This window comes from Dromiciops gliroides, chromosome 1 (genome assembly GCF_019393635.1).
Source record: "Dromiciops gliroides isolate mDroGli1 chromosome 1, mDroGli1.pri, whole genome shotgun sequence".
NCBI lineage: Eukaryota > Metazoa > Chordata > Mammalia > Microbiotheria > Microbiotheriidae > Dromiciops > Dromiciops gliroides.
In genome coordinates this window covers 157,503,222-157,529,144 of record NC_057861.1, presented here as the reverse complement: position 1 = coordinate 157,529,144, position 25,923 = coordinate 157,503,222, and the positions used below count along the sequence as shown (strand labels likewise).

The 25,923-nt window shown below is 38.0% G+C and overlaps 1 protein-coding gene across 1 annotated transcript in view; it reads left to right on the top strand.

The window, feature by feature from the left end:
* Positions 1-3,795: 3,795 nt before the first annotated feature.
* Positions 3,796-25,923, top strand: part of CNBD1 (cyclic nucleotide binding domain containing 1) — a 597,705-nt gene continuing 575,577 nt past the window's right edge. The window contains 1 exon segment of the mRNA XM_043992600.1: positions 3,796-3,874. Within this exon segment, the coding sequence (XP_043848535.1) occupies positions 3,796-3,874 (79 nt within the window).

The window sequence follows — 25,923 nt, the reverse complement described above, 5'->3', positions numbered from 1 at the left end:
TAGTCTTCTCACGGCCACAGCACAATCATGGCATCAACTCATTTCTGCTGCATCTGCAGATTGAGAGATGACTTCTAAATGGATGAGCTGGGATGTTTGTGACTGGGGGCTTTCATCCAGTGCAGGAGTGCTGAAACAAGTTGGCCCTACTCCAACCTTACTTCCAGTTAATTGTTTGCAAACATTTATTCTGTCAAAGATTACATTTGCTGGATTTAATATCATTTCTTATAAACACTGGTGGTTGAACTTGTACTTATATTGCATTGCTGGGTGTCCCTTTGTTTGTGGCATGAGGTTGTAAGGAGGGTCATGCAGGAGAGGGACCTTTCCTTGCATATGGCTGGGAGCTCAACCCCTGGGCCATTGGTAGAGAGTTTTGCCCTGTAACTGTGGCTATGCTGGACTTCTAAGTGCAGAATTACTTATGAATGAAATTATATGAATGAACATATGCAAATACGAATGCCTCCTAGACATGAGCCACTGTCTCTGTCTCTGTCTCAATCTAAGAGTGGACTGGAAATAATATTCACAGCTGGGAAGAAGAGTTGACAAATAAGAGATGTGGTACTAGAAGGGTGCTTTGAGATTATATAGTCCAAGTCCCTCATTTTATAGATGAAGAGTAACTCTGACCTATTGTTGTCTGATCCCATCTGACTCTTTGTGGCCCCCTTTTGCACCACCTAGCTGCCCTCCTAGAAAGGTTAATTAACTTGACATCACTTGAATTCACTTGTAAGGACTTGTTGTTGTGGTTATTTGTCCTTGGTTCTCCAAAATGACCATGACATAGGGAAGTGATGTCGTGACTCGCAGTGAATTGAAGTGAAGGAGGGTTGTGCAAAGTCACCTAATAGGAAGAGATTTGATCCTAGATCTTCTAGATAGTACAGTGGATAGAGTGCTGAGCCAGGAGTCTGGAAGACAACTTTTTGAGTTCAAATCCAGGCTCAGATGCTTACTAGCTAGGTGACCGTAGGCAAGTCACTTAACCCTGTTTGCCTCAGTTTCCTCATCTGTAAAAGGAACTGGAGAAGGAAACGACAAATCGCTCCAGTATCTTTGCCAAAAACCCAGCCTCCCCCACAAAAAAAGGGTCACGAAGAATCAGACATGACTGAACAACAACCCCTAACTCCAAATCCAGTGCTTTTGTTTTTGAACCACTGGGCTATATGTTACTACACCTGCATATTTGTTTAAGTAAGGCCTTCTGTCTGGAGCATGATTCTTGGAGAAAATGCTATTGGTCAAATTGTGAAAGATAAATGTATTTCACTCCAATCAATTCAATAGCTGTTCTTTAAATAATTAGTTTCATGCATAGAAACCTGAGCAGAAATATTGCAAACGAATATAATAATACCCTCACTGCGGACTTAAGTTGGAACATGCCTGCTGTCCATGATTTATCTGATAGGAAGCAAAGCCTAAACCAGACTTGTGGCTTCAGAGATAATGCTGAGCAGGTAATCAAATACTGAAAAAGGTCTTGACCCTGTCTATTTGAATGAATTGTTTAATATCCTGGCCTGGCTTAAACATTTTGGTAATGTAAATGTTGTGTGTCCTTTCTTTATTGTAATGGAAAAACAAAAGAAAACAAAACGAATGAGGGCATACCGAGAAAGTAATTTTATGGCAAATAAAAGTTGTTTTTTCAGGGTTGCAGCTCACTGAGTGTGCTTTGTGCAGATTTCTGTGAAGATAAGTAATTGCTAATGTCATCTATAAAATAGAATGGGAACATCTGAGGCCAGTTTCTCATCTCAGCCATGTTTTTCAAAAAGATGCAAGTCATTGTCGTGTCTTTTATTAGTCCCAAGGACGGTTGATTTCATTTAAGATGTTGTTTGTCTGCTGCAATCATCAACAGCTGATAACATCTCGCTCATTTTAAAAGCCATCCCCTAGTATTAATGTGCTCTGCACCATCCCGTTGAATATTTATATTCCATCAGAAGACATTGACATGCAGGTTTCTCTTTATCCTGTTGCCTGGGATGTGTTAAGAAGTTATTTTCTATACCTTTCATATAAGAATCTATCTGATTCTAATTATACTCTTTGATAAATGTCCTTGGTTCATTTGATTCATTTTTATTGGAGTTCCTTCCTATGGAACTTTCCAAAAAGAGTGGTGGATTTTGAAAGATTACTGGGTTCCATCATAGCTCTGCTTCTTCTTATTAATGCAAGCCATTCATCTCTCTTGGCCTCAGTTTCCTCACTTGCAAAATGAGATGATTAGATTAAGTGGATTGTAAAGTTTCTTTGTAGTTAGGTATTTATAATCCTTTGGTCCCCTTATCAGTAAGTCAATGAATGAATAAAGGAGTTGGTATTTTTTTAGGTACTATGTGCCAAGCTCTATATGGAGCACTGGGGATATATGTGAAGTATGCTACATAAGAGCAAAGGTAGTACCTGTCCTTAAGAAGCTCACATTCCATTGGGGGTAGACAATACGAAAATAATAAGATAAATACAAGATCTATCAAAAGGAGATGGAAGGTATTTGTAAATGACTGATTTTATTTAGTTCCAGAGCTCAAAACTTCCTGGAATAGGCAGAAATTGCAAAGAGGCACATTTACACTTGCCCTAAGGAAGACTTTCTAACCATCAGAGCTGATTAAAACTGGAATGAGTTGTTTTTATACTAGAGGTAGTGGGATGTCCCATAAGCAGAGGGTGGATGGCTAGTCATCATTGGGTATGTGGTGGATTAAATGCCTACCAAAGTCCCTTCTAATTTTAAGTTCTGTTTTGGTGACTGTGTGTGCAATAACAATGATTCAACATCATTATAAGAAGGTTTATGAAAGAGAGGAGAACAACGCAGGATAGTAGAAAAGCAGGGACAGAAATTTGCGATATCTGGATTCAGGTCCCAGCTCTGCCATTAGCCTCATTGGACAAATCACACCATTTTACTGAGCTCATTTCCCTTACTTACGAAATGAGGTTTAGACTGGTTCCTTCCAGTTATGAAATTCTTTGATTCTAGTATAGTTGCTTTGACACAGTGAAAAAACTATTTTTTTTTTTTAAGGAAAAGGAAAGGAACAGATAGAGATGTGATGGGTTAGAGTAGAATGAGCTTTCTGTTAAATTGTTCTGTTAAATTGTTAAATTGTGACATTTTTCTTTGGTATTCCTCACATCCTCTCTATGTCCCCTATTCTTCCTTTCAGTATCTCTTCTGTGCCCTAGGGACTTTGTGTTCTCACATCTCTTATAATTCACAGAATAAATCAATATGTAAATCATTCACAAAATAAATTAATTTACACTAAAATTTTAGTGACATATTTCCTGAAAATATGTGCATTTTTAAAGACTGCAGGGAAAGGGTGATGTTCAGTACAAAGAAATAAATCTCAAATGGTAGAATTTCATGCATGGGGAAGATACTTTTTGTGTGCCTCTGAAATGATAACACAGGTTGTGGCTACTTATTCCACTTATGCATGGGACTCGCCTTACTGTTTAAGTTATTCATCAGACCTTCATGATCTCTGTCCTATATTTCACTTTTCTTCTTCTCAAAACATGAATAACTTGGTATACAGTTAGACTGGACAGTGAAAATAATGCTTCCTGAACCATTTTTTATTCTCCCAAGTGCTGCTCAGTCAGTAAGATAAGAAAAATGTAGTGCCAAGGCTCAACCTATCAGAAGCCACTTTGAAAATTCTGACTTATGATGTCACCAATAAAAGTGATATCCCTTTGACTTTGAGACTCAAGACTGTTTGGCAAGACAAGAAATTCTCAGAGATCAAGATGCCGCTCTACTCAATTTCAGAGACTATTCTGACTCTTATGGAAGGTATCCCTCCTGCTCCACCCCAAGGTGTACCAAGTGAGTGGAGAATATTTTGGTGGCCTCCTTCATTTCTTACTTATTTTAATGCTTCTCTCACTGGGCTTACAAATCAGATAACTCCTACAACTATAGAGCTAGAAAAAGCTATATATAGACTACCTAATCCAACCCTATCATTTCATAAGGGGAAATTAAGCGCAGACTAGATATGAAATGCTTAAATGTATCAAGTTATTGGTAGGTCTCAACAACCATTCCAGTGTTTCCCTTTGCTGTATCACATGGTTTGGTAACTAATTTTCATTTCTAAATTTCAGGTTTCACATTTGTAGAGACAAGTTGTTTTTTTTTTTCTTCTTCAATTTTTAAGACCCTCAATAAGGGAGAGTCAGAAAGCTGATTCCACCTTTGGATAGTTCTGATTTTTGTGAAGATTTTTTTCTTACATTAAACTTGAATCTGAGTTTCTATCATTGCCACACATTGCTCCTAGTTCTTCCCTCTGTCACTAAGTAGAGCAATTTTTACCCCTCTTCTAGGTAACAGTCCTTCAGATATTTAAACATTCCTAAGGTGTCCCAATCTACCTTCTCTCTTTCACCATAAACATTCCCACTTTCTTCAAGAGCTCCCAAATTGACATGGTTAAAACAGTCTGAGTATGCTACTTGTGAATTCAACAAACTTCAGTGGCTCTCTACTGTCTCAAGGTGAAAATAAAAACTAGTCCTTTTGACACTGAATTCTTTCTTAATCTGACTGCAGTCGATCTTTTCAAGTTGATTACATTTAATGATAATTAAAAAAAATAATTGTTTATTTAGCAAGCATTTTTTTGGTGGGGCAATGAGGGTTAAGTGACTTGCCCAGGGTCACATAGCTAGTAAGTTTCAAGTGTCTGAGGTCATATTTGAACTCAGGTCCTTCTGTATCCAGGGCTGGTGCTTTATCCATTGCCACCTAGCTGCCCCTTTACTGATACTTTCTATTCCAGTTCAACTATCCTACTGCTGTTGCCTGATCATGAGATACCATCTCCTGTCCCCATTTTTCCACAGGCTGTCTATTCTTGTAGAGAAGCCTCCTTTAAGGCTCAGTTAATGCCACCGCCTATAGGAGATCTTTCCCAATTTTGAAATATTTAGTCCTTTCCCTTCTCCAACAGCTTTGAATGTATTTCCTACTTACTTATTCGTGTACACATTGCTTCCTTCGGTTAGAAGGTAAGCTCCTTGGAGGCAGATACCTTTTGTGGTCGTGGTTGTTGCTGCATTTGTATCCCTAGCAATGCACTCGGTACCTGACAACCTAGTAGAGATTGAAAAAATACTTGTTGAATTGGAATTAGTCACTTCTCCCATGGCATGATTTTGGGGCCCTAGATACTAGTGCCTAAATCTCCAAATTGCTTTATTCACTTTTATGGAGTGATTATATATTCATATGTGGAGTCATGTTTTACTAGGAAGAATGAGTGCTCCATAAGGGTAGGATTGTTTCATTCTTGTTCTTGTATAAATGCCTTGCATGTAGTAGGCTCTTAAATGATGGATTGATGGCTGATATCATACTTGTCACACTCCAGAAGCTCTTCAACCTTTTAGTGCCTTTTCCAGAATGTAGCTTCCTGGACTGAATATAATATCTTAGATGTGGTCTGAACAGGGCAGAAAACTCTGGGATTTATTGCTTCCTTTATGTTGGATGCTATGTGTCTCTTAAGGCTGTCTAAGATTGAGTTAACATTTTTCGAAAGCTATATCCAACTATTGATTTCTATTGAGCTTGTAGTTCATAAAATCCCTAGGATTTTTTTCAGATGAACTATTGTTTAATACCTCCTCTATATTATACTTATGATGTGGATTTTTTAAAAAATTGAAATAGAAAATTTTACATTAATTATCCATGTTAAATTTCATTTATGAACCCTGGAAGTACAGAGATATAAATTCCATCATGTTAGATTCACTTGAACAATTTATTTTAGTATTTCAAGATCTTTTGGGGTGCCAAGTGTCAGCCAACATTTTAGTTAATCGTCCCAAGTTTGAATCATTTGCATATTTGCAAAGTTTGCTATTTATGCCTTTCATTCAAGTCATGAGAAATTTTTAAATAGCTCATATGTCAGCACAGGAGCGTGGGATACTTTACTAGGCACTTTCTTCCAAGGTGATTTCAAAATGTTATAGAATACTCTTTGGGTTCAACTATTCAGTGAATTCCTAATCCTCCTAACTATAATATTGTCTGGCCTACGTTTCTCCATTTCATCCACAAGATTAGGGTAAGAAACTGGTGAATGCTTTGCTTGGAATTCCTCCGTCGCTGCCCCCTCCTCCCCCATCTACTAGTCTAGTAAACCTGGAAGAAAACAAGAAATATATGCCTTCTCCAATCCAGTGAGTCCTTTCCCATTCTCTATGATCTTTGAGGTTCCTAATAGTGACTCATTAATCTACTAGTGCTTTCAGTAGTACCCTGTCATGAAATTTATCGGAACTTGAAATTCTTATGAATAACTAGGTGCTCTCTTCTTATCTCCCATCTTATCTTGGGGGGGCCATGCTTCTAGAATTTCAAAGATCATTGTCAAAAGGATCATCTTCTGAAGCAGAGAAGCAATATGAGTTAAATAGTCCTAAGGGGGGGGAGTTGGGGGGGGTCAGTTATCATTATCTAATCCTCTCTTAGCATTGGTTCCATCTTTTCTCTGGTCATCTTTTCCCCATACAGCTTTGCCCCCCACCCCCACCCCACACACACCTTCTCTTTTTTTGTTGCACTTGACATTATTCACAGTCTTTTTTAGGGTTTTAGGGGTTTAAGGATATTGCTACAAGGTCCTGTGGATTCATCCTTTATTACTTTTTTTTCTTCATACTGATATACAGACAGGTCAGCTATGCTGTGCAGTAGATAAAGTGCAGGGTCTGGAGTCAGGAAGTCACAAGTTCAAATTTAGCCTTAGATAAGTATCTAAGACACTAGCTGTGTGACCCTGGGCAAGTCACTTAACTTGTTAGTTTCCTCATCTGTAAAATGTAATAATAATACCACCTATCTATTAGGGTTGTTGTGGGAATCAAATGAAATACTAATTGTAAAGTGTTTAGAACAGTATGTGATTGGGTGCAGCTAGGTGGCACAGTGGATAAAGCACCAGCCCTGGATTCAGGAGGACCTGAGTTCAAATCCTTTCTCAGACATTTGACACTTACTAGCTGGGTAACCTTGGGCACTGAGCCACCTAGCTGTCCCCCTGATACATTTTTAACAACTATCTGAGAAAAAAAAATACTCTTGACACTTTTGCATTGTTAGCAGTGTCTTAAGTCTAGACACTCAAAAAAACAATAAATCAAGCCCTGATATATAATTTGCCAATTTCCATGGTATAAATAATCACACTGAAAATTTAGCAATCAACTCTTCAGATGGTTGAGTTGGCTTCAGCACAGCTCTGTCAATAACCATTTCCTTATTGTTGGTCAAGGAAAATTAATTGTGAAAATGGAAAGCGAATTCTCTTAAATATCTAAATGGTGGTTCCAAATACTCTTAAGGACTACCAGATTAAGAGATATAACAATTTCTCACAGCAAATATTCTACTTGATATATGTAAAATTGAAAACAAAAGTATGAGAAATTTCTGAAAGTTTTGTTTTATTTATGCCTTAAGATGTATTAGATAAAGTCCTTTGCCAAATGAGCCCCTGCATGTTCTAGTTTAAAATTTATTTTTATCATTACTATGGAAATTTACTCTGGATATAATTTAAATATATTGTATTTTCCCCACACAACCACACTTATCAAATAACAGATTTTGGTTAGACTAGCTGGGTTTAACCACCTTGTATTTTAAGTACAATTATAAGAAGATCACAATAAAATTATTTTTTAGCCACCCAGAAGTGTCTATAGTTCAATGTAGGTAAACTATGAAAAATCATATTAATTTGGAATTGGGAATGTTCAGTAATGCACCACTCCCTTTTTCAACATTTATCAGGATTGTTTTAAAAATGAGAAAAAACCCCCACAAAACCAATAACTTAAAACTCACGCTTATATTAGTACCCCATGAAGAACAGGGGTACATATTTCCTAGCTTCTCTTCAGAAACCTTTCTTGCTGTCTCTTTTCTGAACTTCTCCTTAGAGATGTGCCCTGGTTGCTCAATAGCTATGTTTTTGTGCTAACTCCAATAAAACCAACAGCTTCCTTTCCTACTCCTGGGTAGGTATAGTCCTATAAAAATCTAGGCAAGAGAACCCAGCAAACTCTGACAGAGTCAGAGATGAGACAGTGATCACCAATAAATCTTGAATAAACAAGTCAAGCTCCTATATGACTAAGCCTGATTTCTAAAAAAAGACTGCCATGGAAGGAGCTAAGGTGTAGTCAACAGAAGTCAGAAGGATGTTTGGAAGAGATAAGGAAAACAAAACAGCATAAATATCCTTGTCTGTTTAGCACTGGGAATTGCCTTGATAGCTTGTTTGTCTTCTAAACATTAAAAGGCAAACAAAACAAAACAGAACAGAGTCCTTTTCTTCACTTGAAATACTTAGGCATTTTACATTTTAAGTGGTAGAGATCCCTAGGGCTTTTTGCAAGATGTCATTTTGGGTGGCTCTATTGTTTTCTGTGATGAGAGAGGGGAACAGCTGAACACATCATACCTCTCCAAAGGCCCAGCTAGTGCTGCCTCATTACCCATATACTTCATGCTCAGAGGCATTCCAAGTAGTTAAGCAGCTGTGCCAATTTAGGGCTTAAAAACTTGTCTTCTAATCCTTTAAATTCTGCCTCTGGTGGTCTCCCTTTCCCTCCCCCCCCAGAATCTTTGCAGCCTGGCAGACCTTGGGCAAAACGTTTTTTTTTTTCCCCTTGTGCGGTGTGAAATACCCCGCCATCCCATCTCCTTTGCCCTGGAAGTGAAATGGTTAAATACGCAGTTGCTAACACAGCCCGAGGTCCACCTGGGTCAAGTAGCGCCTGAGTCAGGTACATACATGCCTCACTGGTTATTGTTGGCTGATTCCCGGTCTAGGGAGAGAGAAGAAGCAGCTGGAGAAGGACTTTTATTTTCTCCCTTTTCTTTGGAGGCTGTAGAAAGTTCTACCTGGAACATTAGGAATGGAGTGGTGGAAACCACTTTCAGCTCTCTGATTCGGGTGGAGATCTTTCTTTAAGTAATCTTAATATTTCCAAATGCAGAGAGGTATCTGCTTTGCCTGAGGTACATCCTTTACTTGAGACCTTGAACAGAAACATAAAGGAGCTAACATTAGATCTGGAGTTTCTTGATGCCTGATTAGACTTATCCTTCAAGGAAAACTAACATTTGTCTGTGTTTTGCATTCTGACCATTGGTTGCGTGGGGAAGAAGGGAGAATGCTAATGATCTTCCCTGGATGATACAGAGCTCAGGGGCATCACTAGATGCACTGTGGTGGTTCTCAACTGTCAGAGAGACCGGGAAAGCATCAATCGAAGGCAGGAACCCCATTGCACAGGGATGTAGACTAGAGATAAATCCCTTTTCCCTGTATTTTTATCTTGTGGTCTCTGGGATCCTGGTTCATTTTAGCCAAGAGGAAATTTTTTTCCAAGTTCTAATGCTTTGAGGGTTCATAGAGAAGTAGTAAGAGCTCTGGATTTGTCACCAGAAGGCCTCAGTTCAAATCCTGTCTCTGGTTCTTATCATCTGCATGACTTTGAGTGAGTTATATCAGTTGGTTCACCTGTAAAATTGGGAATGGGTGTTTGGGAGAGGGGATGAGATGGTTGATTTTCTAAGTTCTTTCTAACTCTAGGTCCTGTGAATTCTAAGAATATTACTTTTTTCCTTCAGGGATTATGTTCCTGGAAAAGTCTTCTATTTTTCAATGGTGTAAAGAGTTGCAAATATGAAATGTATCAACAGTTGGTTTGGTGTGAATGGAAATATAGGACCATGTCGGTTTAATGAACCATTGAATAACTTGGATGTGTGTGTGCGTGTGTGTGTGTGTGTGTGTGTGTGTGTGTGTGTGTGTGTTGGGGGGTGATGTAAAGGAAAAAAATAAAAACATGAGCAAAGGAGAAAAGAAACCAAAAGTGGAAAAGAAGCTAAGTAATATAAATTTTTAAAAAATCCAAAAGTGAACAGGGGAAAAAGAGAAAAGAAGGTCAAATTTGGGAGGAGATACATTTTTGGAAAAGGTTCCCTCTACTCCATGAGTCTTCAAAGCTCATACAAGTTTTTCCAGGATTCTGGGTTGTTATTTCTCAGCACTAATAAACTTTAATTTTTTATAGATCTCTCTGGAAAGGGTTGTGAGCTAATTTAGATGAGGAGAGAAAGCTGTAGGGGGTGGGAGAATTTGATTTTTGACCTTTTGACATATGTGGTAACACACTCACCAGAGAATCTTAGAAGTCATATAGTTTACTTCTCTACCATTGGTTCTCAAAATCTTTTTGGTCTCAGGACCTCTTTACCCTCTGAATGAGGACTCCCCAAAGAACTTTTGTTTTTGTGCATTCTACTTATCAATATTTACTGTATTAAAAATGAAAACAATTTTTACTTCATGGACCCCCTGAAAGGGTCTTGTGGAGCCCCAGGAATCCTTGGAACATACTTTGAGAACCACTGCTCTCCCACATTTGGAAAACCTCTTTACAAAATTCCCAAGTGGCCTTTGCTCAGAAACTTTCTTAGGAGGTGACCCATTAAAAGCTCTTAATTATTAGAAAATTCTTTCTTCTATTGAGTGAAAACCTGCTTCTCTGTAACTTTCATCCATGGTTCCTAGCTCTGTCCTCCGAAGATAGTAACTGATATTCACATAAAACTTTTAAAGTTTCACAAAATATATGATCTAAATCATAGATTTAGAGTTGGGCTGGACCTTAAAGGGCATTTAGTACATCTGAATTTTAGAGATGAATAAAAAGAACAGAGAGGTTAAGTGAATTGTTCTAGACCATATAGCTAATAAATGTTAGAGATGAGTTTGAATCCAAGTCTTTCTGACTCTATATCCAGAATTCTTCCCCTTGTATCATTTTCTACCCCTCTCATTTAAGCTTTGTAATAATTTTATTGGGTATGTATTATGATACTTATTTTACAGATAGGGGAACAGGCTCACAAAGGATAAATTTCCCGTGATAACACACCTTGTGTCAAGAAGGGGAATAACCCAGATCTGTCTGACTCGAACTCCATCACTCTATCCACTAAGAAATGTTGCCTCACAAAAGAAACATACTTATCATTATGCTTTATCTGATGTTCCATTACAGCTCTGAATCTATTATTCTATGATCTTCAGACCAATCATCTAAATATTTGAGGAGGGTTCTTTTGCTTCCTTTGATCCTGGTTAAACATACCCAGTTCCTTTAACCATTCCTCATATGATTATAAATCCCTCTCACTATTCCAGTTAGTCTCCAATGGACTTGCTCAATGGTCTAATTGATGTACTTAAAATCTAGCATTAAAGCATTACTGGGCAGTGTACTTCTATTCATGCAGCCTATTATTTTGTTAACTTTAGGGCCAGCCATTTCGCAGTGAGGATTTATCCTATTTGCATGCACATAAAACAATTAAGCCTTTTTCACATAAACTGACAATATATTTGTCCCCCTTCCTGTTCATGTCCAGTTGATATTTTTATTTTTTGAATGCAGGACTATAGATTTATCCCTATGAAAATTTTTTAAGCCCATGACTCCTCCTTCCCTCCACCCCCAACCCTTGAAAAATCTTTTTGGATTATCATTGTCAGGTGATGAATTAGCTTGTCTTTCCAAGCATTCATGTTCCTCCCTAATGTTGTTCAGTCGTGTCCAGCTCTTTGTGACTGCATTTGGGGTTTTCTTGGCAAAGATCCTGAAGTAGTTCTCCATTTACTTCTCCAGCTCATTTTGTAGATGAGGAAACTGAAGCAAAGGATTAGGTGATTTCCCAAGGTCACACATCTAGTAAGTGTCTGAGGCCAGATTTGAACTGAGGGAGATGTCTTCCTAACTCTAGGCCTCACACTCTATCCACCATGCTTTAATTTAGCTGCCCTAATGCTTACAAACCTACTATTCAGTGATTCATTCTAGATCTTTGCTCTGGATAACCATCAAGCTTACTGATGTATGCAGTTTGTAGCCTCGGTCTTTGCCATTTTGAAAACCGGGATAGTTGCTTGCCTCTTGTCCTTTGGAGTATCTCTTTATTCTTGATGATTCCTTAAAATCACCAAGATTCATATAACCTGTGTGATGATTTGTGTCCTATAAAATTTTTAAAAGTATGCTAGCTATGAATTTATCCAAATCATTAGAGAAAATGTTGACCAAGAGAGTGTCAAGGCCTCTCCAAGCTCTGGGCCCGCTACCGGCAACATGGCTAAACGCACCAAGAAGGTCTGAATTGTTGGTAAATATGGAACATGTTATGGTGCATCCCTCAGAAAAACGGTGAAGAAAATTGAAATTATCCAGCATGCCAAGGATACCTGCTTCTTCTGTGGCAAGACCAAAATGAAGAGATGGGCTGTGAGTATCTGGCATTGTGGATTCTGTATGAAAACAGTAGCTGGTGATGCATGGACCTACAATACCACCTCTGCAGTCAAAGTCAAATCTGCCATCAGAAGACTGAAGGAATTGAAAGACCAGTAAAATCTTCTCCCCATCAAATATCTGTAGCCCATAGTTGAACAATAAATGGGTTAATTTATGGAATTTTTTTTAAAAAAAGAGAGTGTCAAGGACAAAAGTTTTACCATGCATTGCTAGAAGCCTTCTTCCTGGTATACCCTGAGCAACTAATATGTATACACTTATTCAACCAATTCAATCTGCCCACTGTACTGCTGACTAGTCTACACTTTTGCATATTTTCCAGGATAATACATTATTGAATAGGGAGATTGGATTTCATAGGTATAGAATACTCCCTCTACTAAGGTTCCACCTAATGCAACTTCTGTGGAACTTATAATCTTAGAACATTTTATGGGAGCTCTGAGAAGTTAGGGGGATGAGACAATTTGCTTAAATACATATTGTGGTGGTTTTTTTTTTTTTTTTGATGAGGCAATTGGGGTTAAGTGACTTGCCCAGGGTCACACAGCTAGTAAGTGTCAAGTGTCTGAGGTCAGATTTGAACTCAGGTCTTCCTGAATTCAGGGCTGGTGCTTTATCCACTGCGCCACTAGCTGCCCCCTAAATACATATTGTTTTAAATACACACGGCCAGTATAGCTCAGAGGGAGGATTTGAGATCAGGTATTCCTGGTTTTAAGGCCAGTTTTCTATCCACTATAACAGACTATCTCTTATTAAATGCTGTTCTAAACGGCAAGTTCACTTTCTCTCTTGCATTCCCTTGATCTGGTAAATTTGGGAACTTTGTCAAAAAGGAAACGGAGTCACTTTGACATGACTCAATTTTATTGAATTGGTTCTAGGGGTAGTTATCATCACTTTCCTTCTGAATGCTTATAAACCTACCATTCAGTGATTCCTTCTAGATCTTTGCTCTGGATAATCATTAAGCTTACTGATATATAGTTTGTAGCCTAGGCCTTCTTCAATATTTTGAAAATTGGGCTGTTTGCCAACTTCCCAGTTCTCTGGAGGACCTCTTTATTCTCCATGATTCCTGAAAATCACAGAGAGTCATACAACCTGCAATTTACAACATGAAACCTACACTCACACCTTCAAATTCCTTCAGTATAAGGGCACTGAATTCATTTAGAGTAGCTAGGGGCTCTCTTTCTATCTCCAGTTACAATTCTCTCTTAAGGGTGCCTATTCTACCCTTTCCAGTGTGAAGTTATGGTATGATAAACATTTACTAAATGTTTACTACATGTCAGGCACTGTGCTAAGTGCTATGGATACAAATAAGAAAAAGAAGATCCCTGCCCTCAATGAGCTTAGAGTTTAACAGGGGAGGACAGCATATAAAAGGAAGCTAAAAATTGGGGTAGGGGGAGTGCCAGAGGGAATCAGTGCAAAGGGGTATGATGAAGACAATGGTGAAGTTAAAACCAAGCAGAGAAGCTGATGGCAAATGAATAGCCTTGAGCCCTTTATAGAGCAAGGGTATAGTGGAAGTTTTTGGTTCTGTACTCCAATCAGAGAGGCAAAAGCCCTTGAGGGTACTGATGAGGTATGAGTAGCACTCACTGCTGAAGCATCTCCAATGTAAAGAATTAATTGTTATTTGAGGTTTTTATGGTGCGCACTGTCCTGGAGCTCCGCAAACTGCACAGTGCTCCACCCACTGGTTGTTGCCGTTGCCATGGCGCTGGCACCTCATGTCATCACCACTCCCCAACGCCTACATGGGCCTGGCAAAACTATAATGATTGGAAGCCTAGTGTGGTCAGTCATGTGACTGTCAGAGTGGCCATCCCATTGGCTGGGGACTGTGTGGGGGTGCTGGGAGAAGGGAGTTTTTTTTGTCTGGCATTCTAGCTGGAAGCTGGAAGGTGCTGGAAGAGGCTGCGATGTATTCTCAGCTGATTCCTGGTCAGTGGTATTTTTTCAGGTTGTATAATTTCCCTTTCCCCATTTTATTTCCTTTCCCTTGATCCTACTGATCCTGTTTTTTTTTTTTTTTAAGTTCGTTCTTGTTAAAATAAATCCTGTTCTGCTTTGAGGGAGGCTGCCGGTCTCCTTCCTTGCCCCAATATTGTTGCGAGCCGCTTAGCTAACATTCCCCAATTAAAAATTGGTCCCCACACCATGATGATATTTCCAGGTGATGAGTTTATCCTGGGGATGGCATGGATGATGAGAATGATATGATGGAGGTGAAACCAGGCAGAGAAGCTGATGATAAATGAAACTCACTGTAATAACACTACAGTAATTGGAACTTCCCTCTCCCCTTTTAAAAACAATGCTTTAAGATTTATAAAGCACTTTGTATTTATTTGACAGAAATTTTAAAAAGTAGTACTTCTACTTCTTTCTCTCTCATCTGCTGATATTATGTGATCTTTCCTTAAGTAGTAAACCTACCCTTTGTTGTCATTCTTGTCCTGAATAGAGATTATAAAGCCCTTGGTCATGAAGGAAGAGGAAATCAGGTTGCTTTGCTTGACCCCCAAGAGCAGAAAGAGTTGTGGTGAATGAAGCTACAGAGACACATGCTAAAAAGAAAGACTTCTTGACAATTAGAGCTGTCCACAAGAAAAATAAGAAGCCGCCTCATGAAGTAGTAACTTCTTCCTCACTGCTTTAAGCAGAAGCCAGATAATTACATCTTAGAGATACTGTAAAAGCCATTTCTTTATGGAATATATTTGGATGGCCTCTGAGTTTCCTTCTGATTCAGAAATTCTATGATTCCTAAAACAAAAAATAAAGAAGGGACCCTTTTAGTAGAGGCTGCATTTATATTCCTTTTCTTTTTATCGTTAGTTAGCCTTCCAGTCATGATACTCTTTTTTTGCCCTAAACAATGTTCCATGTTTTTTGCATAGTTATTGTTAAGAACCAGAATATCTTAATCAAACAGCTTCATAAAGGAATGAATCCTGGGCTCTTGTAGAGGCTTATTCATAGGAAATGTTTCAATCTAATTGCAATACAAATCATATGTCTCCACTAGAGGTCACACTTTACTCTATTAACATTATATGGTAGACTAATGGCTAATAAAGAAAGCACAGTAGAATAATAATGATGAAAACTTGATTTTTTTCTCATACCTCCAAAGATACTTTAGTTAAGCTATAACATAGTGCCAGCTACATCATTGGGAGTGGAGTGGGTTTCTTTCTGTAGCTTTTTCTTCACTTTGACACTGCCATTGTAGAGCTAAGAGAAGGGGCAGAATGGTATTCTTGCTCCCCAATATGTAAATTGCTTTACTGTCACGTTTTCTTTGTAACTAATACAATTGTATTTTTACTTCCATGCTTTTATAGTATTAGCTATTTTTTCCTCCTATAGGCAATCTGGGGGCAGCTAGGTGGCACAGTGGATAGAGCACTGGCCCTGGAGTCAGGAGTACCTGAGTTCAAATCCGGCCTCAGGCACTTAACACTTACTAGCTGTGTGACCTTGGGCAAGTCACTTAACCTCAATTGCCTCACTTAAAAAAAACCAAAAAAACCAAAAAAAACTATAGGCAATCTGAAGGTTACGATGAACACATATTAGGTTTGTTTAACAATAAAAAAAAAACAACAACCCAGTGCTTTCCTATTTTACTATTTATTCTATACACAGAGGAAATTCATATACCACATAAGTATAATAAAACTGGCCCATTTGGGGACATGGTTTAACTCACAATATAATAATACACAAATGAGCACCTATGTACAACACTGATAGATTTGGCGTTGGGTACTGGGTTTTAGTTTCTTCAGCCACATTAAACATTTAGCCAGCCTTATCTCAGCTTTGTAATGATCACACCGTTGCCAAGTGCTGGCTTATTCTAGTAATTACTCTCCAGTTATTCCATCACAGTGGCAACCACTTCCTTTAGCCCAGCTTTAACTAAAGTGAATGATAGAAGAAATTCTTTAAGAGAAAAAATTAAGAAGAAATGGACTTTGATTGGGCAGAAAGAAATCTTACTGGGGTTAAGAGGTTAAAATGTCATGGGACAGGGCAGCTAGGTGGTGCAGTGGATAGAGCACCAGCCCTGGATTCAGGAGGACCTGAGTTCAAATCCAGCCTCAGACACTTAACTGTGTGACCCTAGGCAAGACACTTAACCCCAATTGCCTCACCAAAAAAACCAAAAAAAATAGCTTTTAGCTCTAGAGCTAAAAGCAATTAAAGCCTTTGGAAGGGAGGGGAGATCCTGAGTCATTGGGTTTTATCTAGATGGGACCTTAGAAATCTAGTCTAATACTCACTTTAAAAAAGGAGGAAATGGAGACCTAGAGAGGTCATGTGATTTACCCAAGGTCAGACAAGATACCCTGGGCAATAGAATGCTAGGATTTAAATGCAGTTTATTTTTTAAAAAATTATAATCCAAACTGTTTCCCTGACCCATTCTTCTTAATAGACTTTCCTCCAAACCATTCTAGTAGTAAACAGATACTTAAAAAGATGGAATTGGTGATTAGAATCTGGATTTTTGAACTGTGGCATGATGCAGAAATCTCTTTGCCAGGTAGTGAGTACATCTAATAAGGGCCAGCAAGAATATGTTGGTTAAGAGACTTGTGGACCTGCTCAAAGGGGTTTTAAACTGAAAATAGAGATAGAGGAGGGATGAGGGAAGATTCAATTCAATTTGCATTTGTTAAGCACTTAGGTGGGGCCCCAGCACTGGAGGATACAAAGACAAAAAAAAAAATGACTTTAAATTGAAATCAAATAATTTATGTTCTCCTGGGGGAATATGCAATCAAAAAAGGAATAACAAAATATATAAAACATAAATGCAAAGTATTTTTTTTGTAACATAAAAGGAGATATTAACTAGGTTAAATAGGACAGGACTCATGTAGGAGATGGCACTTAAACTGAACCTTGAAGGAAGCTGGTATTTTCTGAGGTGAAATTGAGGAAGGAGTAAATTCCAGGCATGGGGCACAATTTATGCAAAGGTATGGAATTCAGAGATAGGATGCTGCACGTAGGATTGTTTAGAATATAGATTTTGTAAGGGGTGTGGCAGGATAATGTGACCTGAGCCCAGAAAGATGGCTTGAAAGCCACTTCTTGAAGGATTTTACAATTATCCCTTCCACATTGTAACTTTACCCATTGTTGTTTCCATATAGGCGGATTGGAATAAAAAATTAAATGGGAATTTGGGGAGTTTTGCAGAGGCTACAGATGACACAGAAGAAGTTTAGAAACTTAGAAATGCATAAAATATATGGATAGTATCATATACTATAAACATATTTTATCTTTTAAGGTCATAATAATTCAGACTTCTCTGGTAGGAAGAGATGGCTAAACATTTTTACATAGATTTTCCAGATCTAGCGGGTACCATGTGCCTCACTCCTGTGATGTGGAAGGGACAATGATACATGCTAAACAAAAGGTTTTGTATTTTATCCTAGAGGCAAGAAGGAGCCACTGGAGCTTCTTGGGGAGGGGATTGACATAATCATATCTCTGCTTTAGGAAAATCAATTTGACATATTTTAGGAAGAGCATTTACAAACTTGACTTCTATTCCTGGAGAAATTCTAGAATGTATTATTAAAAGGATGGCTTGGGAGAACTTAGAAAGGGAATCAGTGATCAATAAGAAACAGCATTTGCTCCCCAATTACAAATCATGTCACACTAACCTCATATTCTTTCTTGACTAGATTATTAGACTGGTAGCTCAGGGGAGTGTTGTAGATAGAATAAAAATTATAACTGACATTTATACAGTGCTTTAAAGTGTGCAAAGAAGTGTGCATGCATGATCTCATTTGAGATTTCTGCAAAGCATTTGATCAAGTCTTTGGTGCTATCCCTGTTGACAAAATGGTAAAATGTGGATTAAATGATGCTGTACAATTAGATAAATTTGGAACTTTTTGATGATGATACCCAAAGACTAGGTGTTAATAGGCTGTTGTCAACTTGGAGGAAGTCCACAAGTAGGCTAGTGAATGTTTTTATTTTATTTTATATTAATTTATTCTTCTATCTATCACCTATCTACCTAGCTATCTATTTATATCTATCTATTTATTTATTCATTTATTTATTTGTTTTTAGTAATAACATGCCCATTGAATTCATAGAAGACATAAAGCTGCTAGGAATAGCTAGCTTGTGAATGACTGCTAGCATCTAAAATCATTGATCTGAACGGGATAGCAAGATGGATTAAATCTATTATGATGACATGAAATAGGGATAAATGTAAAGTCCTGTATTTAGATTTAAAGCTCTACTTCATAAGGACATTATCTTATATATGTACAGAATGTGAGAGACATGGCCATATAACAGAATGAAAATAAACCTGGGGGTTCTGGGGGCCTAAAAGGTCAGTGTTAGATAGCGATGTTACAGGGTCCCTGAAAAATTGAATACTGACTTAAGCTGTTTTGAGAGGTACAGTAAAAGAGCAGGGGAGGTCATAGATTTGCTGTATCCTGCTCTAATGCAAAACAGATCTAGCGTACTGGATTACGTTCTATGTAGTACAATTTAAAAATCATGTTACTGGATTGGAGAGCATCCACAGGAGAGAGACCGGGATGGCAAGATTAGTGGAGATTGGTTGAAGGAACTAGGGATGTTAAACCTAAAAAGAGAAGACCACTGGGAGAAGGGCTCGGTATGATAGATATCTCTAAGTATTTTAAGGGCTGCTATGTGGGGGTAAAAAAAAAAAAAAAAAAGATGAGACTTGTTTTGTTTGGTCTCAGAGAGCACAACTAAAACCAATGGGTGGAAGTCAGTGAGAGGAAAATTCTCATTCAATGTAAAGAATAATTTAAAATTAAAAGAGAACAGTAGATTAGATTTAATTCAAGAAACTCTTTTGAAATATATTCTGTGTGCCAGGCTGGGGTAGCTAGGCAATATAGTAGATGGAGTACTCGGCCTAGAGTCAGGGAGACTCATCTTTCTGAGTTCAAATTTGGCTTCAGACTTAGCTGTGTGATGCTGGGCAAGTCACTTAACCCTATTTGCCTTAGGTCCTTGTCTGTAAAATGAGCTGGAGAAAGAGATGGCAAAGCACTCCAATATCTTTGCCAGGAAAACCCCAAAGGGGGTCATGAAAAATTGGATAGGACTTGGAGTCCCACAAGATTTCACCTCATTTCACTAATCATGCTTAGGCCTGGATATAGTTATTGCTACTCTCATGTTGTTGCAATAAATTAGCTAGAAATAAAAATGTATTAAGCTTTCCAAAAATCACTCAGCATAGTTTCCTTTTGCTCATTCCACTTCTCCAGCTAAAATAAAAGTGTGCCAGGCACTGGTCTAGGTGCTAGGGATTCAAAGACAAAAAATAAATAGTTCCTGACCTCCAGAAGCTACATTCTCCTCTGTACAATTCATACGTGAATCAGTAAATACAAATGCTCTCTAGGTCCTAAGTGATCTCAAAAATCCCTTTAAATTTCATCCAATAAAGTACCAGTTCTGGATTTAGGAGGACCTGAGTTCAAATCCTGCCTTAGAAACTTGACACTTACTAGCTGTGTGACCCTGGGAAAGTCACTTAACCCTTATTGCCCTAAAAAAAAAGAAAGACTTATGGGGCAGCTAGGTGGTCCAGTGGATAAAGCACCAGCCCTGGATTCAGGAGGACCTGAGGTCAAATCTGGCCTCAGACACTTGACACTTACTAGCTGTGTGACCCTGGGCAAGTCACTTGGCCCTCATTGCCCCACAAAAAAAAAGAGAGAGAGAGAGTAAACTTCATTCAGTAGATGATTATTAAGCATCTATTAAGTGTCCTCTACGTATATGCTTCTATGCACCCAAGAGAATCCAGAAGTGACCTCCACAGGGCTAGGATATTATGCAGTGAAAAGAATTATTGGTTCAGCTACAAATTGGATTGGATTTTCTCCTGGGCCCTTTCCAGCTCTAGGAGTCTCTGATTCTAGGATTGTAATGTTCTTCGGTAGCTTCTCCAAATTCTGTTTTCCTGATTTCTTGCCACCCCCAACCTTCTCAACTGATGCCAGCTCATGAATGGCCCTAAATTACATGATAGTTTTTTCCCCTTTAAAGCCATGCAGAAAGGAAGGCAATACAATCATTAGCTTCATTTGGTAGATAAGGAAACAGACACAAGGGAGTTGAGATATTTAAATGGTCATGTAGGCTCTATGAAAAAAATCAATAATCAAATTCTTGGGGGACGCAGGGATCAGTCCTTTCTCTCTGACACGCCTGAAAAGTTCTCCTTGCAAATCTTATCTGGGACGAACCCAAGGGAACAAAAGGAATGGAGATAGATTCTTTTGTGGAGATTGCTGAAGGACCAATGGAATTAAACAACACCTAGATAATGGATTTTGCTTTGAGCAGTCATGTCAACCAATAGAGTTGAATGATGCTAACCAATTAAATTTGTTTGATGTATAATGACCCATTTAGCTTTGATGAATATATAGTGACTAACCTCTGGGAGATGCCACAGGAGGGCTTCTGGGTCCTCTTCTGGTGTCTTGGGGCTTTTTCCCTGCTCACACTAACTGGCATGCTGAAGCTCTCTCTGTGCCTTTTCTACCTCGTGGCCTGAGACCTTGAGAAATTAGGCAGACACGTGGTCAATTCTTTAATGGTATAATTTTGATAAATTAATAGATGCTTACCCCAAACTGGAATCCATCATGATTATTTAAACGTCTCACCTCTAATGGAAGACCTGGAACTTGAATCTATATCTTCCAATTCCAAGGCTAGCTATTGTTTCCTTATATACTACACTGCCACTTTAGCATCCTGAGCCATAGACCAGTCAAATCTCTAAGACATCTGACTTGGCTCCTGCTTCCACTCCTTTCTAGTGGTCAGCTAAAGGGAGAAATCATTCTTTTCTAATTCTCCAAGTCTAAGAGGTCAATAGGTTACATGATTATGGTCTGTTGCTCAGATCACTGTGCAATATATTATAGAAAAATTATCACAGTAAAAGTATTGTTGGTACCTGTATTATAAACTTTGATCATTTATAGTCTTAGTCCATGTGAAGCTAAGGAATCTGACATCTTTGCTTCTATACACTGTATTTCCTTTGTATAGGTAAAAGGTGACTTAATTATGAATCAGTCTTTTAAAATGTATTAAAATTAAACCAGTATAAATTATGTGTATAGTAATCAGTTTTCATTATAAACTTTCACACATTTCAATTTCATATTTAGAAAGTGGCATCTGTCATTGCTGATTAATTTCTAGACCACTAAGGATTCATATAAAGTCAAATTTCATCCTTCAGAAACCTGAATTTAAAACAGTATTAATTTGGGCATGTCAACTTCTAATTCTTTATTATTAGAATCCAGTCATTGAGTAAACTTCTAAAAGTTTTAGAAATGCATAATGAACTAATTCATCACTCCTTCTTTAGGGCAAAGGAAACTGGCACATGAGACAGTATTAAGTGATTATGTGCCATGCACTGAGCTAAACCCTGAGGATCCAAGAAAGGCAAAGAGACAGTCCTTGCCCTCAAAGAGCTCATATTCTTTTTCTTTTTTAAATTAACATTTTTTATTTATGGTTTTGGGTTCCAATTTGTATCCCTCTTTCCCTCCCTCCCCTCCCCTTCCCTGAGGCAGCAAACAATCATATATGGGTTATACATGTATGATTATGTAAAACATTACCATATTTGTCATTTTGTACAAGAAAACTTGATTAAAAGAAAAAAAATGAAAGAGTGAAAAATAGCATTCTTCAGTCTGTTCCATCAATTTCAGTTCTTTCTTTGGAGGTGGAGAGTATATTTCATCACTAGTCCTTTGGTATTGTCGTGGATCATTGTATTGTTGTGAATAGTCAAAGTCATTCACAGTTCTTCATCAAATGATATTGATGTCTCTGTGTACAATGTTCTCTTGGTTCTGCTCACTCCACTATACATCATTTCATATATGTCTTTCTGGGCCTTTCTGAAATCATCCTGCTTGTCATTTCTTATAGCATAATAATATTCCATCACCATCATATACCACAGTTTGTTTAGCCATTCGCCAATTGATGGGCATTCCTTGGATTTCTAATTCTTAGCCACCACAAAAAAGAGCTGCTATAAATATTTTTGTACAAATAGGTCTTTTTCTCTTTTTGGGGTTGTCTTTGGGATATCAACCTAGCAGTGGTATTGAAGAGCTCACATTCTAAAGGGTGAGACAACATGAAAAAAATAATTGCATGTACAAGATTTATACAGTATAATTGGAAAGTGACCTCAGAGGGGAGGGGAGGCATGAACAGATAGATAGTAGGGCACTGGGAAGAGACACTTGCAGAAGGTGAGATTTGAGAATCCAGGAAATGGGGGTGAGTAGGGGAAGCATTCCAGACACAGGGAAGAGTCAGTGCTAAGGCAATGAAGTGTTAGGAGATGGAGAGTTGTGAGGAGTAGCAAGGAAGCCACTGTCCCAAGATCATAAGAGTATATGAGGGAATAAATGACTTCTTTCAATAGGCCTTTATTAAGTTCCTTCTATGTGTCCAATCTTATTCTACAGATTAGAGGGAATACAAAGATAAATAAGACATAGTCTCTACTCTCAGAGTGCATGCAGTTTTGTAACACATTACAATATGTATACGGATAACCTATAATACAAAATAAAGATGTATAAACTTCTTGAACATGAGATTTTTTTCTATTTTTGTCTATATCTTTTCATTTTGTCTTTGTATAATGTCTTTTGTCTTTGCAGTGCCTTATATCATATCTTGCATATACTAGGCACTTTAATAAATAGTTGTTTAATTGAACTGAATTGATTGCAATAGAAAATACTATTCAAAGTAAAAAGGAAGAAAATACTTTTTGATTGAGAGGAATCATGAGAAGCTTCATATATAAATGGCATTTGAGTTGAAAATTGAAGGATAACAGAGATGATTTCATTTTTGTCTTGTATCATCAACACCTAGTTAAATGAAGTCAACAAACAGTTATTAAGCACCTACTATGAGCCCTCCTGTGCAAAACCCTCCAGGAGCTTATGGTCCAATGGGGGAGACAATATGAGTACCAAATATGTACAAACAAGACATATCCAAGATAAATTGAGGATAGTCTCAGGGAGAAGGCACTAAGATTAGGGACGACTGGGAAAGGCTTCTTGCAGAAGGTGAGATTTTAGCTGAGACTTGAAGGAAGCTGGGAACTCTAAACATAACCCTTAGCACAGCCCCTGGCTCATAGTAGGTAGGTGCTTAATAAATCTTAACTGATTTGTTAATTGATAAGAAGTATTTCAGCAGGTGGAGATAGGGGAAAGTTTTGTGTCAGTCAGCAAAAAGCAACAACAACAACAACCACTACCACCACCACACCAAAAAAACAACCATAAAACAAAACAAAAACAAAAAACAAAAAAGAAACTCATCTGGGAATTAGAGACATAGGATCTAGTCTTAACCTTACCACTGTCTTATCCTGGAACCTTGAATAAGATCACTTGTTATCTGCTGTCTGAATTTTTTCATCTCCTGTTTCTATTCATGATAGAAATAGTAAATGTGAAGTCCCTTTGAGTTTTTCAGAGGAAACTGCCTCATAAATCTTGGTATAAATCCAGATTACCAAAGGGACAACCTGGAATATTGTACTTTGCCTGTGGTAGGTATAGACAAACTTTTAGATGTTAACAAATGAATCAATACTTAACTATTTACATAATTCCTTTATTCAGTTAAGATGTTTTCAGCCACAGCTTGGCATAGTTTAGAGAAAGGGAAAGGAGCAGCATATAAGAACAAGGAACTCTACTCTTGGTCAGAGCACCTATAGGGAGTTCCCATATATGGGTCTTTTTCATGACTTGTGGCTTATATAAAACCTGAATATGGCATGTGATCATATTCTCTATGTGATGGCGTGTGTAGTATATAGGCACTTTTTCTTTCAAAGAGATCTCACCAGAGGGTTACAGCCTTTTTCAGGGATATAGTGCTTCCACATAGAGTACATAATGCAAAATCAGTAAGCTACTTCTAGGGATTAGGCTTGTCGGTGAAGTTGTGCAGAAGCACAATGTGGAAATACTCCTTGGGGTGCTGTGTAGCAATGGAAGTGGTCTTGACTATGCCAACCCAGCTGAGAAGCTGTGTGCTAGCAAAGATTTCCAGGTCCTAATTTTACCGTGGGAAGTGTGTGTGTGTGTGTGTGTGTGTGTGTGTGTGTGTGTGTGTGTGTGTGTGTGTGTGTGTGTGTGTAACATCTAGAGGTGGTATACCATGCTGTGTATCCTAAAGAGAGTGGGTAAATTAAAGTAGAAGTATTTTTGAAAGGTTTTATACTTCTTTTTATTTTATTATTTTCCAGTTACATGCAAAGATAGTTTTCAACATTTGTTTTCATAAGATTTTTATTTCCAAATTTTCCCCCTCTCTCTCTTCCCTCCTTCCTCTCCAAGACAGAAAGCAATCTGAAATAGATTATATATGTGCAATCACATTAAACATATTTCTGCATTAGTCATGTTGTGAAAGAAGAATCAGAACACAACAGAAAATCCTCAAAAAAGAAAAAAACCCACCAACAACCAAAAAGTAGAAACAGTATGGTTCAATCTGCATTCAGAATTCACAGTTCTTTTTTCTGGATATAGAGAACATTTTCCATCATGAGTTCCTTGGAATTGTCTTGAATCGTTGCACTGCTGAGAAGAGCCAAGTCTATCACAGTAGATCATCACACAATGTTGCTATTACTGTGTACAATGTTCTCCTGGTTTTGCTCATTTCACTCAGCATCAATCCACTAAAGTCTTTCCAGGTTTTTCTGAAATCTGCTAGCTCATCATTTCTTACAGCATAATAGTATTCCATTACATTCATATACCCCAACTTGTTCAACCATTCCCCAATTGATGGGCATTACCTTGATTTCCAATTCTTTGCCACCACAAAGAGAGCTGCTGCAAATATTTTTGTACATATAGGTCCCGTTCCCTTTTTTATGATCTCTTTGGGATACAGACTTAGTAGTGGTATTACTGGGTCAAAGGGTATGCAGAGTCCCACAGCCCTTTGGGCATAGTTCCAAATTGAAGAGTGGAAGTATTACCAGGCTATAGGAGTGGCTGATGGTGGCCATGTTAGTGTGAGCTGCCACCCAGCCTAGCAATTACCTAACGTAACATTTCATAGGTGTTTTCTCTCTCCTTAACATGATATGAAGTGTCTAATAGAGTTGCCCTCTGTAATATAATGAGAATTGAGTGGTCACTGAAAAAGGGAGAATTGTAGAGGAAAATGTTAGGTGTCTCTTAAGTACTGACTTGTAGGACCTTTGTGGTGAACCACAGATCAGGTTTTTCCCCCCCCTGTAACACACAGACCACCATTGAACTGAACTGCTTTACTCTGGCACTGTTGAAAAATATAATAACTCTGAAAGTGCTTATAAATTCA